Source organism: Desmodus rotundus, chromosome 2 (assembly GCF_022682495.2).
Source record: "Desmodus rotundus isolate HL8 chromosome 2, HLdesRot8A.1, whole genome shotgun sequence".
In the NCBI taxonomy this organism is placed as follows: Eukaryota; Metazoa; Chordata; class Mammalia; order Chiroptera; family Phyllostomidae; genus Desmodus; species Desmodus rotundus.
In genome coordinates, this window is record NC_071388.1 from 86851997 (window position 1) to 86867908 (window position 15912).

At 34.1% G+C, this 15912-nt stretch overlaps 1 protein-coding gene across 2 annotated transcripts in view; it reads right to left on the reverse strand.

The window, feature by feature from the left end:
• Nucleotides 1–1402: 1402 nt before the first annotated feature.
• The window catches only part of CIP2A (cellular inhibitor of PP2A), a 34214-nt gene continuing 19704 nt past the window's right edge, over nucleotides 1403–15912 (reverse strand). Inside the window, exons 11-21 of one of the 2 annotated variants that reach the window (XM_045186049.3) lie at nucleotides 14879–15020; nucleotides 13734–13833; nucleotides 12670–12788; nucleotides 10344–10449; nucleotides 9111–9185; nucleotides 8895–9005; nucleotides 6641–6837; nucleotides 3715–3828; nucleotides 3162–3244; nucleotides 2325–2464; nucleotides 1403–1669 (exon numbers count right to left, since the gene is read on the reverse strand). In XM_045186049.3, the coding sequence (XP_045041984.2) occupies nucleotides 1499–1669; nucleotides 2325–2464; nucleotides 3162–3244; nucleotides 3715–3828; nucleotides 6641–6837; nucleotides 8895–9005; nucleotides 9111–9185; nucleotides 10344–10449; nucleotides 12670–12788; nucleotides 13734–13833; nucleotides 14879–15020 (1358 nt within the window). In that variant the 3' untranslated portion in view covers nucleotides 1403–1498. Of the gene's footprint in view, nucleotides 1670–2324; nucleotides 2465–3161; nucleotides 3245–3714; nucleotides 3829–6640; nucleotides 6838–8894; nucleotides 9006–9110; nucleotides 9186–10253; nucleotides 10450–12669; nucleotides 12789–13733; nucleotides 13834–14878; nucleotides 15021–15912 lie in introns of both variants that reach the window. The other variant, XM_024578064.2, reaches the window with a different exon arrangement.

Below are 15912 nucleotides of genomic sequence, written 5' to 3' on the forward strand. Positions count from 1 at the left end.
CCAAGGGGGAGGGTAGAAGCAAGGGAGGGAGAGGGGTTTGGGTGGGGTGGGGAGGGGCAGTGGGGGGAAAATGCAGACAACTATAATTGAACAACAATAAAATTTAAAAAAAATAAAATAGAATGCATTCCTTATAAAACAACCAGCAATTTAAAATGTTATTTTGCACAATGCTCTTTTTAAAAATTTGAATACCTGAACAAAATTCACACAGCTATATAAAACTATTATAGTTTGATATTAGTTAATGTAATTAGTGAATTACACAAAATATATTTGTTTAATTTCTAAACATAAATTCAGATATACTCTAGCTGAAAAATAGAAAAGTAAATCTAAGTTCACCTAAGGCAAATGGAGATATAAATAGTGAAAAAAAACACCAAGTATAATTAATAGTTGCAAAAATATAGTAATCAACCAAAATATTGATATAAAAACTCTTCTTAAACACCACTGATAACATTTGATTCAAATGAAGATTACTGAAAACTTCCCTTGTATTAAAGAGAAACATGACAGGAACTACTATAAAGGACACATGGACAAAATCAAGGGGGAGGGTGAAAGTGGGGGAGGGAGGTGGGTTCAGCTGGGGTGGGGTGGAGGGATGGGGAGAAAAGGCATACAACTGTAATTGAATAACAATAAAAATTTAAAAAAAAGAGAAATATGAATATGTAACCTATGCTTTAAAATTAAATGACCACTTTTAAAAACTATTTAAGTGAAAGGCCATACATTAAATAAAGTTCACATTAGAATTAACAACAAATAAATTTGTAAATAGGTATTAAGGATAATCTAAGGTATCCGATGTAAATCATAAGAAATTCAGAATTAATTGAAATTATATGGATGGGCCAACATACATTTTAAAGAATAAAACTAAAGCTATCTCATAAATAATCCTACAAGGTATTAGTTTTATATGTGACAAACAGCACAGTCATTTAACACAGGCTATTATCTAATTTTTATACATTATTTCTTTTATATTCATTGCTTTGTTTTTTCAAATTTAGACCTTACATCATTTATCTTATTGAGCTTTCAGTGCAGTAATAAAATTATTTTAAATTCACTGATATTTCCTTTTGTGCTACTTTAGAGAAAAACTTGTGTGGCCATCTCATGACTTTTCTTTTCACTAGTCACATTTTCAATTTATTAACCTTTACGATTGTTACATCAAACAAGTTGGATTTTAAAATCTAAATAATCACAAATGAGACTAATTAAACAGAATAAAGTGGGAAGCAACTAAGGAAAAGGAAAAAAGCCTTACAAAAAACAATAATGGAGGTTGAGAATAACATTCTAATGTAAGAACCAAGAAAACTTTAAGCAATAAAAGCCAAACATAGGAAGTAAAACTTTAAGACCAAATGAAGCCACGTATCAGATCAGGTTCTTTACTAAATTAATAATTATTTGTTATTTGTTTGAAGTCAGAAATTACCGTCCCACCCCACCTCCACCAATAGATAGAGAATGTCTATAGACTGAGATTCACAGTTTCTGGATTTATTTTTCCACCACTTAAACTGTGGATCATTGCTATCATATGAGAGTGTTTGTTCAACTCTTCTTGCTGAAGTTTCACTTGTGACTCTTTCTCTTCCAAGCGGCCTTCTAATTGGGACTTTTGAACTTCTAGGGAGGAAGCCTAAGAGAGGGGGAAGAGGAAAATAAAAAAGTTTGCATTTTTCTCTTCACAGATATTTTAAGATATCTTTATTTTTCATTTGTAAAACAACCCTTTCAAACAACACATTATAAATATATATAATTTAGTTAACAAAATTATATGGTTTCAGGTAAGTAATCACTAAATAATATAATATTAATTGGGAAGATACATTCTATTTGTCTTTTTAAGTCAATGCTAACTATTGAAATTTTGCTAATTGTAAATTAAATTTTAGATTCTAATTACTAATTAGAATTATTCTTAAAATAACCACATCAAGGCAGATCCAGGAGATCCGTAAATGTGTCATGGAATGTTATGCCTCTTCTGTCACTTACGCTCTTTACTTTATGTGACATAAAGAATGGGAACACTTTTCTGGATTCCTTGCCCACTTAACAACAGTAAGTGCTGGCTAACAGTATATATTTAATAAATGTTTGATTATCTTATGAAATACAGGTTTTTACATTGTGAAGAGTACTCATAACAATTGCCAAACCATTTTGAGATCCTAATATCTTCAATACAAAATAATACTAAAGAAAGAGAATAATTTATCCAATTCAACTTTTATACAAAATAAGAATTTCTCATTTTACTGCAAATATGAACTCAACAGAATTGTTACCTTAATGCTCAATTCTTTTCTTATATGTTCTGTTCTGGTTAATTCTTTTCTAAGAACATCAATGGTTTCTTCTTTATCTTCTCTTTCTTTTTGTAAGACTTTAATCCTTTCTTCTTGTAATTTTGTTTTTTGTTGCAAATCTTAAAAACAAACAGTCAGCTATGTGTTCAGGGGTCCTATACTAACTTACCCTGAAAAGTTTTAGTAGCTATTCTGTCATAAGAGCGAAAGAAAAACAACTAGGGGGACAAAGATATACCTTGCTGGAAATAAGTTTTATAGTACTTGATGAATAAAAAAACCCCACGTAACTCTTCCAGTATACTAGAAAAATGTCAATATCCATGTCTGTCCCTCTTCCTGTGTTGTAAAGATAATATATAGTAATGAGGGGAAGGATAATCCTCAGCTTAAGGGTTAAAAGAGAAAGGGAGAGAGAAAACTATGAAAAATTATATAGGTAGATGATCTCTGTGCTCTAAGGCAAGTGAGTTAGAACAAAAATGTTTTTTGTGGATCACTTCAGAGCTAGCATTAAGAAGCTAATAACTAAAAGTTACCTAGCACTGCCACCTGCTGTTATGTTCCTTTAAAATGTTTTATTTTTAAAAAGGCAGTAACTTCCTATAACTCCCAATTTTTAAAATCAATTTAATTAAATTGCTTTATGAAATGTTATGGCAAGAAAAGGAGAGCTGTTTAGGATGTGATTTAAGGTTTTAGAAAATGAGAGAACTGTGGAAACTAATGAAGAACCAAATAAAATCCACTCGTGTCTTGATTCTCTTCTGACACATGTTAACACACAAAAAATTTGTTAAATAAAAAGCTACTTACTTGCCAGTTTACGTTCTCTGTCTACTAGTTGGTTCTGCACTTCTTTCCTCTGTTCTTCTCTCTCTATTAGTTGGGCCACAGTTCTGAAGTTATTTTTAAAAAGCAGAAGAAAACATCAATAAACCATGACATTTCTTTTCCTTCTCAAGTATTTTAAGAGAAAATTTCTAAGAATAGTAATTACCCTTAAATTCTGCCAAATATGTTTTATATATAAAATAAGTTAAAAATTCTACTAATTTATCTGTACAGAACAATGTTCTGTATAAAGGGAATCATTATTTTTGACAATTTCAAAATAGCCCTGGCTGGTGTGGCTCAGTGGATTGAGTGCAAGCCTGCGAACCAGAGGGTCGCTGGTTTGATTCCCAGTCAGGGCACATGCCTGGGTTGTGGGCCAGGTCCCCAGTAGGGGGCGCCCAAGAGGCAACCACACATTGATGTTTCTCTCCCTCTCTTCCTCCCTCCCTTCCCTTCTCTCTAAAAAATAAATAAAATATTTTTTAAAAAAGAAAATTCCAAAATAATTAGAATAAAGAACTATAAATTTTACTTTTCATTTCGTTGCTTGAGTGACTCATTCAACTTTTTCAGTGTCTCAATTTGTTTACTTAGAGAATCACATGTGACCTGTAACTCTTTATTCTTCTTTTCAACAGTTTCATTCCTGAAAAGACAAGGAGATGAGTGCTATTTTTATGGAAGACACCATAACACAGAAAAGAAACTCATTGTTTTCTTTACTTTTTCTTCTAACCAAATTGCATACATGGCAGGTTAAAGGAGGAGTATTATGAACAAGCAGGGCATAAATAGAGATTAACTGTAAAAGACAGTAAAGACATGTTTTGGCTGACAGGTGATAAAATGAGTATGAAATGGAAATGCATGGGGCATTAGCCTCATGTTTATGAATACAGAGATTTATTTTACAGATGATATACATTACATAATCTCCTATAAAATACATAGAGCTATCTTTATAGTTAGATCAAGAAACTGAAACAACATCTGTGAAATTTTGTCATCATTAGCCTCTTGGGCATAATATATGTTTAATTAAAAATGCCAAATTACTGAATAAAGTAGTAGAGGATTCTAAATTTTTTTTGCCTCTTTAAAACTCTGCATCTAATAGTCCTACTTATTTTAACTGCAAGGTAAACACAGAAAGAAGTACTACTTTAATATCCAACTATCTTAAGTGTGAAAAGTTGACATAAGTGGAGCCATTTTTAAATAGAGCTAGGCAGCTACTCCAAAGGAACTGCCTTGCATGTCTCACCCTCAAACCTTTCCAATGTTTGAACTGGGCAAAATAATGTTGGGCCTGAGCCAAATTAACACTGTATTTCAAAAAACTGTTTGCAATCCTAAGAGTAAAGCAGACATCTTGACTACCAAACTGAAAATTAAAGACATTCCTCAGAATCAGCACCATCATGTATAGCTGAACAGTAAGTTAGTTTATTTGCACCTATAGAAATTCCTTTCTTTTATTTATGTAATTATTTCTCTTCCCTTTCTCATAAAACCCTCTCCCCTCCCCTCCCAAATTTGTACATTATTTGGGTTTCTGCATGAATCAGTGCTTCCCCAAATACCTATTCTTTTGTAACCTCAAACACTTGCTGCCTCTCACTTTGGCCTTTTCTTTTTAGGGTAACATAAGCATAAACTGTCCTTTTCACTTTACTAAGCACTAAGATAAACAAACTGACTGGTACACTAGCCATATTGGGCCAGCAGAAGTATTTTTTCTGTCCTACACAACATTTTTAAAATCTAAATTTAAATTCCCTATTATTACAGTTGAGTTTTCCCCAGCAGCTTCCTTTACTTGTTACCTACATGGCCCCTGAAGGCAGGAGTTTCACTTCTCGGCTCTTCAATCACTATCTGGAACATTAGCAGGTCTTAGAAACCACTATTTCTCTTGGACCACCTGCTAACTTTTTTTTACACCCTGACTTAACACTAATAGTTCACTTTATCAGGGCTCCCTCGATCTGATCTTATATAGAGTTGTTGGGAGAAAACAACCTGTTTAGAAGTCACCCTGTCATCACATAGTTTCTAGATGTTACACATTTTCTACCCTTCATTTTTATTGATGTGGCAATATGCCCATGGATCTTCCAAAGTTCACCATTTTCCATAACTATTTATTTATTTTTAATTTTTATTGTTATTCATTTACAGTTGTCTGCCTTTTCTCCCCATCCCTCCACCCCACTCAGCCAAACCCACCTCCCTCCCCCACCTCCACCCTCCCCCTTGATTTTGTCCATGTGTCCTTTATAGTAGTTCCTGTAATCCCCTCTCCCCACTGTCCCCTCCCCACTCCCCTCTGGCTATTGTTAGATTGTTCTTAACTTCAATGTCTCTGGTTATATTTTGTTTGCTTTTTTCTCTTGTTGATTATGTTCCAGTTAAAGGTGAGATCATATGGTATTTGTCCCTCACCGCCTGGCTTATTTCACTTAGCATAATGCTCTCTAGTTCCATCCATGCTGTCTATAACTCTTTTATTAACAACACAGAAGAGTAGAAATTTTTCAAATCTTAACCAATCTTAAAATATATATTAAAATAAGGAACAAGTTAACCAGAGTATCTGTATTTTTATTGTTTCGTAGAAAAATACACGATTGTTCCTGGTCTTCCTTATAATTCAGAAGTTTTAAGATTGGCCTAAAAAATAAAAAGTTTGCTTTACAAGAAAGGAAAAAATCAATCTTATACTTTGCTAGTGAGTGTATAAATTAGTATAGCCTTCTTGGTGGGAAACTTGAAAATCTATCAAAAATTTAAAAGCACATAGCCTTTACAGCAATTTGCCTTTAAGAATTTATTGTACAGACCTAGTCACATATAAGTAAACTGTATGCAATGGCATTAAGGATAAAAATTTAGAGATCAGTTAAACACTAACACCCAAATTTCCATTCTATTAGGCTGAATGACATGAAAGGGTTAATATTCAACCACTTTCAATTTGTAGAAATGACCAATTCATATGGTTAAACCTAATATAAACTGTGACAACTTCGGGTCATTCAATTACTGCTTATGGAGTGCCTAACTATGTACCAAGCACTGTTTTAGGGCTTAGGGATTATATATACTTATTACTTATCAAAGATGGAGGTGAAGTCACACGACTTTCACACAGTGTGAAGTATTAAAGAGACAAAACTTGTCCTTGCAGTGCTAACATCCCAGATGACTGATGAACAAATGAAAAGCAGTAGAGCCAACTGGAAAGAAAGAGACCTGTATTCTGTTTCCAACCTTAACACTGAGTTTGAGTAAACAATACTCCATTCCACTTTACTAAGTTTCTTGATAACTACTGCCCACCTTATAATATTATCAGTATGTATAAATGCTTACAAAAAGATTTTAGGACCACAGAAAAGAAGTGCTATGCATTCCTTATAAATTATAATCTTAAACAGAAACATTTATTAATTTACCTCTGAAGAAGTTCCATGTAGGATTTTGTCAGTATTTCATGTTCTTCAGCCACAGACTGTAACTTCCTATTATGTTGAAAGAGATGCTCAATATCACTCTGGGCTCTTTCTGATTCAGCCTGCTGTGACTTTAGCAATACACTAAGCTCTTCATTTTTTCTCTCAACTTCTCTCAACATACCAGCAAGTGTCCGTGCCTAAAAGAAAATGCAATAGAGATTTTTCCACTATCATTATTTAATATGCTCAGTGTCTACAATTTGAAAGATTTACAAACTATCTAATAGGCTAGCATCTACTGGGTTACTGAAAGATCTGTTAGTCATATATACTTATTACGTATCAAAGGTGGAGGTGAAGTCACACGACTTTCACACAGTGTGAGAAGTGTTAAAGAGAAGCACAGGGTAGATATATGTAGGAAGAATCACTAAGCATGTGATGGAAGAAGAAGACCAGAGATGCTTCCTGGGAAATGGAGATTAACTAAAATCTGAAGGATTATTTCAAGAATTAGAGAGGAAAAGGTGTTCTAGAGATGGAAGAGCTAGTGCAAGATCAGAGAAAGCGAAGACTGTGAAGCTTCAGAAATAGCAAAGTAATCTAATATGGCTGACTGCCAAGAATGCACAAAAATGCAAGGAGATATGGAATGAGAAGTAGTTAGAATCCTAGTATGCCAAAATAAGGAACTTGAATTATTTCTGAGCTGAAGGTAAGACACTAAAGGATGTTCGGCACAAGAGTGATAGTATCAGATTACTGCTTCTGGGATTACTGTGGAAGGAGGATGGTAGAGCCAAATACAAAAGTAAGATGACTTTGTATATAATAGAAGGTTGAGAAGAGACTAGACTGAAGGTAGGAAACCTAGAGACTTTGCAATGATTTATTTGAGAAATGAAAAGGTTTTGACCTACAGCAAATAGCAGCAAGAACAGACAAATAAAACAAAAAACAAACAAACAGAAAAAATTAGTATTTAGGTAAAATCAACCGGACTTGGTAATGACCAACTGTAGAAGGTAAACTGTGTGATTTCCATGTTTCTTGTTTGATAAACTTTAAGAACACTTGAAGGAATGAATATACAAGAAAGACTACATTTTTATGAGAGGGTGATGACTTCAGTATTGGTTATGATGAGTTTGCAGTATTTGCTATATATTTAAATTCAGCTACACAAGGAGGCATTTAGTGCTTAGGGAAAAGGGTTCTGCATATAAATTTGGGGACATTAACCACCTGGTAATGATTGAAAACATGGAGTACCTAAAAAAAGGGGAAGGGTAAATACTGAGAAGTAGAATTGCTGGGTCATACCGTTGTCCTGCTTTCAGGTTTCTGAGGAATTTCCATACCGTTTTTGATAGTGGCTGCACCAATTTACGCTCCCACCAACAGTACACGAGGGTTTCCTTTTCTCCACATCCTTGATAACACCTGTTATCTGTTGACTTTTGGTAATAACTATTCTGACATGTGTGAGGTGGTACCTCATTGTGGTTTTGATTTGCATTACTCTGCACGGTGACAGAGGGTTACTAGACGTAGTGTGGTGATCGCATCTTAAGGTAGAAAAACATCAATCACTGTATTGTATACCTTAAACTAACATACTATTGTATGCCAACTATATTTAAATTCAAAAAGTGGGGGAAGGCTTAGCACATAATACTTGTAAAACCCAAAATTTACAGTTGAATGGAAAATAAAGAAGCTCAAAAAGGGTATTTAAAAAACCAAAATAAACAAATAAACAAAAGCAAACTCATAGATACAGAGAACAAATTGATGGTTGCCAGGTGGAAAGGGGGTCAAAAGGATGAATGAAAAAAGTGAAAGAGATTAAATACAAATAAAAATAGTCACAGGGAAATAAAGTATAATATAGATAATATAGTAAATATTAGAATAGCTATGTATGGTGTCAGATGGGTACTAGCTTTATCAGGGTCATCACTTTGTAAGGTATATAAACATCTAATCACTATGTTATACACCTAAAACTAATGTAACATTGTATGTCAACTGAATTTGGAAAAAAAAAATCCGTTAGGATAGAAAGAAAGTCAGAAGATAATGGTGTAACCAAAGTTAAAGGGAAGAGGGTCTAAAGAAGGAGGAAGTAGTTGTGTGAAATGCTGAGGACAATTTACTCCAACCAGAGCAATAAAGATACAACAAATATTTTGTACATATTTCACTTCATTTAGTTTTTTACTAATTAAATGTGTCCATATATTATACACACCTCTGCCTCAGCTTGAGTTCTTTGACAGCGATACTGAGCAATCAACCTATCAGCCTGTGCGAGGGCTAAAGCTTTTGCTTCTAAGAGATCTTGTAGCCTGCTTTCTTTGCACTATAAAAAAACAAAACAACAAAAAGCATTGTGTTAATCTTCATCATTTACTAGAAAACATCCATTAAAGCTTAATTGTTACACTTAGTTAAAATAAGTACTCACAGCTAATGTAGATAGTTTCATCTCATATACATCCATGATGTCAGATATTCTCACATCATTAATTTGATCCTTTACCTAAATTTTAATACGATTGAGTCAAAAATCAGAAAATTTTAACATGACAAAGTAAAAAAATAAATGCCCAAAAGATGAGTGGATAAAACAACTATGGGACATTTACACAATGGAATTCTACTGAGCCATAAAAAATAAGAAAATTTTACCCTTTGCAACAGCATGGATGGACCTGGAGATTATTATGCTAATGAAATAAGCCCCTCAAAGAAAGACAAATACCATGTGATTTCACTCATATGTGGAATCTAATGAACAAACTGAACTAACAAGCAAAACTGACAGACTCATAGAAGGAGAGCAGATGACAGCTAGTGGTGGGGGGACAGTGGGGTGGGAAGTTAGAGGGTTGAGCAAAAAGGTCATGAACATGGGCAAGTGTGGTGATTTCTGGGGGGTGGAAGTATAAGGGCACTACATGGTAATGGAAAAAATATAATAAAGATTAAAAAAATAAAATAAATGCCTACTAAAAAACTAAGTCATTAAAACTTAATGAGTAACAATTAAAAAATATGAATGTCTTACCGGGCAATTCACAAATATTTTACTAACCTAGTTACTACATGAGAATATCTGGGTAAAATTTGGAATACATGTGGGAATTTAAAATACAGGGTCTGTCAGAAGTAAGGCCTGCATAATAATATGGGTGTAATAATTTATAGTTTTAATTTGAACATTTCAGTTAAAATGTCACATGGTATACTTGAGTGTGATACCATTATGTTACAGAATTACATGCTTAGGATTTTGTAATAAAAAATTTTGTAATAAAAAAGGGGACTTATTTGTGCTGGATCCTGTATATTTCTTAATCTGAGGATGTGGGGGAGGGTGGGCTGGCTGGGAACAGTAGGAAAAGAACAATAGCGGTGTTAAAATATAGGAATTTTATAGCTGTTTTTCCTTAGTTTCAAGCTTTCCAGAATACTTTTACTGTTATATTAAAAGATTTCAACAATCAAATCCACATCTAAAGTTATTTAAATAAATGTTATAATTGGAGCTGATATTCATTGTATGTAGCAAGCAGAATCTCATTTATAATGGCTATTTGTCACCCACCACTGCTCCAGACTGAAGTTTCTCTATTAAGTCCTCAATGTTTGATCCAGGAACTCTATCTTTCAAAAGTGGAGGAGTTGGACATTTTACCGATGCTGGAAAACTGTGATTTGATGATTGCAAAGACGTTCTTCTGGGCAGATGTTCTGTTTCCTGTTGTCTGTAGGCGTTGTTTGCTGCTATACTTTCTCCAAGTCTGAATGAAGATCAAAAAGAATAAGAAATATTACATAAAAGTAAAGCAAAAGGCAGAGTTAGTACAGAATTAGGGCATCTTTTAGAGTGGATCTTTTTGGTAAAGTCCCCAAATATTTTTGAAATAATCTTGGAGTCTATGATGAAGCGGAATTTTGGGAAATACCTTAATTTGTTGAAGGAAACTCTTCTATTTACAACCCTTTATAACAACCACTCCACCTCTGGTTTGGAGGCAACAGAACTAGTTTGTGAATGTAAATTTATTTGTAAAAATTAAGTGCATTATTGGTAATGGTGAAAATATTTTTACCACGGGCAACATCACCTGGCCTTTACCTATGTCCTTCATGCTTTTCCTTTCTCCCTCAGTGTATGGTCTCACAAACCTGACTTCCATTCCGCCTCTTTCATTGATCCCCTGTCATTTCTGTCTCAGGGCCTTTGTACAAGCTGTTTCTTTACCCAGAGCACTTTTCCCACCAGAACTGCGTAGTGCTGGCTCCTTATCACCAGGTGTCAATTCAAATTCACTTCTTCAGAGAGGTCCCTCTGCTCATAGTGATGTGCACGTTATAAACTTATTCAACTTGTCTCCCAAATAGAATGCAAACCTCATGACAGAAGTTCACTACAATGTCCAAAATGCCTAGAAGAGAATCTGGCACACAGCTGACCGTCACAGGATGTTTGTTAAATATTTAAATAAAATTAACACACACCAAAGAAACCTACCTACACACCCACCCACACATCCATCCAGCATGTAATTTCACCTTATTAAACTGCCTAAGGTAATGTAAATGAAGGCATAAATAGATATAAATAGATACCTGAGAGAGTTTCCACAGAGAAAATTACACAAGTAAGACAAGGACGACCAAGACATAGTGAAATGCTGGGAAGGCGTCACATAGAGACAGAAGAGGAGACGCCCACTCTCAGTGACACTGAAGCTTTCTGCTTGGAAGTGTGGGGGTTTGCTTCGTGTCAGATTACCTACCACAGCTGAAGCAAGAAGCCACCACAAAGTGAGGCAGCTTTACAGACCATTTTTATCTGTGACTTGGGAAGCTCCCCATTTGTCCATTTATTTCTTAAAAAATATTTATTATAAAATAAAAGGAATTCTGATTATGTGATCTCTAGGTCTTGTTTTCCACCGTACTTCTCCTCTTAATTTATGACTATTTAAATTAATTCTAAAAATGAGTTTGCTAAGTCAGTTAATAGAAATAGCAGAGGTTAACAAACTTTTCTTCAAAGGACAAGACAGTACTAAGTATTTTAGGTTGGAGAGTGTACAGAGTCTCTGTTACAACTTCCCGACCCTGATGTCGTATCAAAGTCAATACAGACAGTATGAAAATGAATGGATGTGGCCCCATGCCAATAAAACTTTATTTACAAAAACAGGCTCCTGTCTGCTGGCTACAATTTGCTGATCACTGGCATGTGGAAATATCTTACCTAGTTACCACTGCTTTGGTTTATTCGAAATACTTTTGCAAATGCATTTACATAAATCGCTTAAACTTTTTAAAACTACATATAAACCTACTAAACATTTTATCAACCATTTTGTTTTCAGATAGGTCTGAAAATATAATTTTTTTCCAAAAATAACTGCAAATATTCTCTTAATGTTTAAAATTAATGAGTGTTGCAGATAATTTTGCCTGGCCATTATCTATTCCACTTCCTGATGAAAGTACAGAATTTTTCTCTGGGAATTCTCCTACCGCTTACCTCCCACCCCTTGAACTCCCAACTTCCAAATTCCGGTCCACGTAGTTCTCATAGACGAACCCTTAGCATTTGTCAAGGTCCCCTCCTTAGCAAATGTCCCATATCTGGTCAATGACAGTGATGCTGGGACTTATTTAAATGGTTGGAAAGGAAAAGCTCTTTCTAGGGAGGAACTAAACTGGCAGGATATAAGCTTAGTCCAGAATCTACTACATTAAAAAGAGGTGCTGAGAGACAGAGACACAGTACCTGGAGAACATATTCAGCCACCTGGATCTACTTTTCCCTGGGTATACACCTGGTCTTTTCAGTTAGAATGAAGTTTTTTTAATTACTTGAAAAATTACAATGAAGTATTGCAATGAAGCATTCAATTCACTAATTTCCTAATCTACCTATATTGAGCCCTAGTAAAGAAACACAGCAGGATATTCCAGCACTGTGAGATACATTACAAGTGATTACAACTCACACTAAAGCAGGAAAATCTGGCAGTGGAGCAGCTTCCAATAATATTCCCAGTCCAGACTGTACTTGTTCTCTATTATCTGATGTTAAAGCAAAAGCCAATGGTGTTATCAGGCGTGGATCCTAAGCAAATCAGAAACCAGAAAACAAGAGGCAGAAGTAATAAATAATGTCAGGTGTAAGGTGAGTAAACAGAGCTAAGTCAAAAAATAATTCTAAAGTATTTCTATTTGATGTTTGAATGTATTTATTAGTCTTTACCTTGTTAAAATTATCTTAGCAATCAATATTAACACTAGCTTTAAAATTCTGGCAATGGTTTAGAATGCTTTTAATTGTGCCTATGAACATCATGCCTTAAAATTTTGATGAATTTAAAATATCATCCACAACTGACTGATGCAATTAAACAACTATACTTAAGTATAACTCCTTGATGTCAATAAAAATTTTGCATTAGTATTGTAAGCCCCAAATCACCCATTCTAAAAAACATCTAAGAATCGACATAAAATCAGTTTGACTCAATTTTTAAGCTAAGTAAAAACTGAGAAAAACATTAGAGCATGAATCCTTTTATAACTATCAACATTTTACAATGTGAGTGTCTTGTAGGTACTCAAAGTATAATGTAGCTATTTTTTGAACACCCTCTCTAATCTTATTGACAATCAAGTACTTTCCTTCCAAATGTCTCCCCACCCCCTTAATACCCTAACTCACCAACTCCAAATAGAAACAAACCCCCCCAAACACATACCACTTCCCTCATCACCACAATGCCAATAAAAGTAAGTGAAGGCAACTGAACACAAAAGAGAAAAAGGCTGAGGAAACACCGATGTCAGGAACATGCCGTATATTAGAACCAGACGCACTTGTGTTCAATTTCTATGAAACTGTGTAAAATAGCTGTGTAGTGAGAATATTTTGGCTACTTAAGACAAGTAACAACTCTAAACTTTCTTCTGAATGCCGACTCTAAGAAAATCATCCCCAAATTAGGAATTTTAAAACAGAAACATACATTGGGAAAAAATTTCAATTATTTGAAGATTATAAACTGACCTGAAGGATTTTGTAGAAGCTTACTTCCATACCAGGAACCAAATGTTTAAGTTTGTTCATCAAATCAAGAGTTTTCAAAATTACATCAGCAGCAAGTTTGCTTTAAAAAAAATCATATTTAAATTAGTTAACTCAAAAACTGCTTAGAATTTATCTTTATCCACAATTCTAAAGAAAAAGGAAAAGCGAACTTCTTTGTTTTTAAACCTCAAGGAGATACAGTATTGTTTGTTTCGAGAAGTAAAAACATCACCGAGAAGTAAAAATATCATAGACACCAAGACCCAAAGAGAACAAACTAGCATTAATAGCAGAGACGGCACTTCCTTTTCTACTCTCAAATACCACCAAGTTTTAACTTTCTGCTTCAAATTATCAGCAGCATTGGTAATACAACCCATTTAACTGTTAGCTTTGTCACTGGAATATAAATAGAGGGCAACATGAGGCAATAAAAAATACCTAATATTTACTGAATAACTATACTAAGCTGTATTCTCAGCCATGTACCTAAAAGGCTGTACAAAAAGTAAGCAGATAATCCTTGTTGTTGGAGAAGGCAATTCCAACAATTATGATAAGAAAATTGGAACAAATCATAGTGTCTAACATTTAGCAGGTCCTCAATAATTGTTAGATGGACTTAATTCATATGGAAGGAGAAGGATAAAATAATTTTATTACTATGCCACTTTTAACCATAAATCTTATCATGCTAAGGTAGAAAAATCGTCTTTGTGGTTATGAAATCTTCAGCAGTGACTGATTTCTTTGTAATAAAAACTATCCCTGTTTTTTCATTTAAACATATGAAATTAATTGAACATAAAAGTAATTACTACGGTAATATCAAAAAGGACCTCCAGAAAAAAAATGTTCAGTAGTATGAAAGACCCTTAGGTAGGTAATCACAATAAATTAAAACATGACAAAACAAACCTAAACAATGAAAAACAAATCACAGATGTTAATATCTTTCTTCAGAAGCATGTGACCTATGAATTGAATAAATTTTATAAAAATTCATTACGAAAATGTTTTTAATTCTCTGCTACACCTTGAGTTAATAGAACATACTCCAAGGATGAGCCTCCAAAAGGAATGAGAATCACTACCATTTTGCAATTTAGAGCTCATACACGTACCTCAGTTCGGAATCGGCTACCTTTGTCCCAAACCCCAGATCAATCTTGCCATATGTAAACTGTTGTTCTATCAGCGTGGTACATTTGATAGTAGTCAGAATTTTTGCAATGTGCATTTTTAGAGTATCATCTCCACAGAGAGGTAAGTTTCGTTAAGGGACACATTCTCAAAAAACCATTACTTGCATGGCACTTTCTAGCATTTAGAATGATTGCATACAAATTATCTCCTTACTGCAATTCGGTGTAATTATTATTACATTAACTCAATGATAGATTAGGAAATTAGAGCTCAGAGCATTTAAGTGACTGGTAAGTGGCAAGAGATGAGAGTGACACCGAAAGTTTCTGACTCAAAAGTAAAACAAAGTATCTGTTTCTCCACTAGACCTTAGTTTTTTGATAGCAGATATCACAATAGTTCAGTAAATATTTGTTGAACTAAAGGAAGTTATTTTCTCGTAGTTCATATATTGTTAAGTTATTTTGAGTATTATTTGAAAAGGGTCAAGTTTTGTGACAATTCATGAGAGAAGACATGAATACATTATAGCTATCTCTAAGGTCAAGCAAAATAATCATGCCTCTGCAGCAGTGGTTCTCAATTTTGGCTGTATGTCAGAATCACCAAATAATCATAGACACTCCTCCCCTCTAGGGTTTCCCATTACTCCACTAAATTAGCATCTCTGGAAGTAAGGTTCTCATGTCAGTATTTTTTAAACGTTCTTCTGGTGATTCTAATAAATAGCTGAGGTTGAGAATCACTGCTATAAAGGAAGAAGAAAATTAAGAAGCAGCAGCTTGTGAGAGGAGGTTAGAGAAATGTGGAGTTTGCTCTAAGGTAGGACAAATTTGAACAAATTCTTCTTGTTCTGAGATACAAAAAAACCTGAGTAGGCAAATGTAAGTGATCTGGCTCAGACAGAGTGGCTCCTTGCTGATAATAAGTTTTAATAAAATATTAAAAAATTGAGATCTGGACTTTTTAGAGGCTTAGAATCAGCTGACCTAAAAAAACCCAAAAAGGTGAC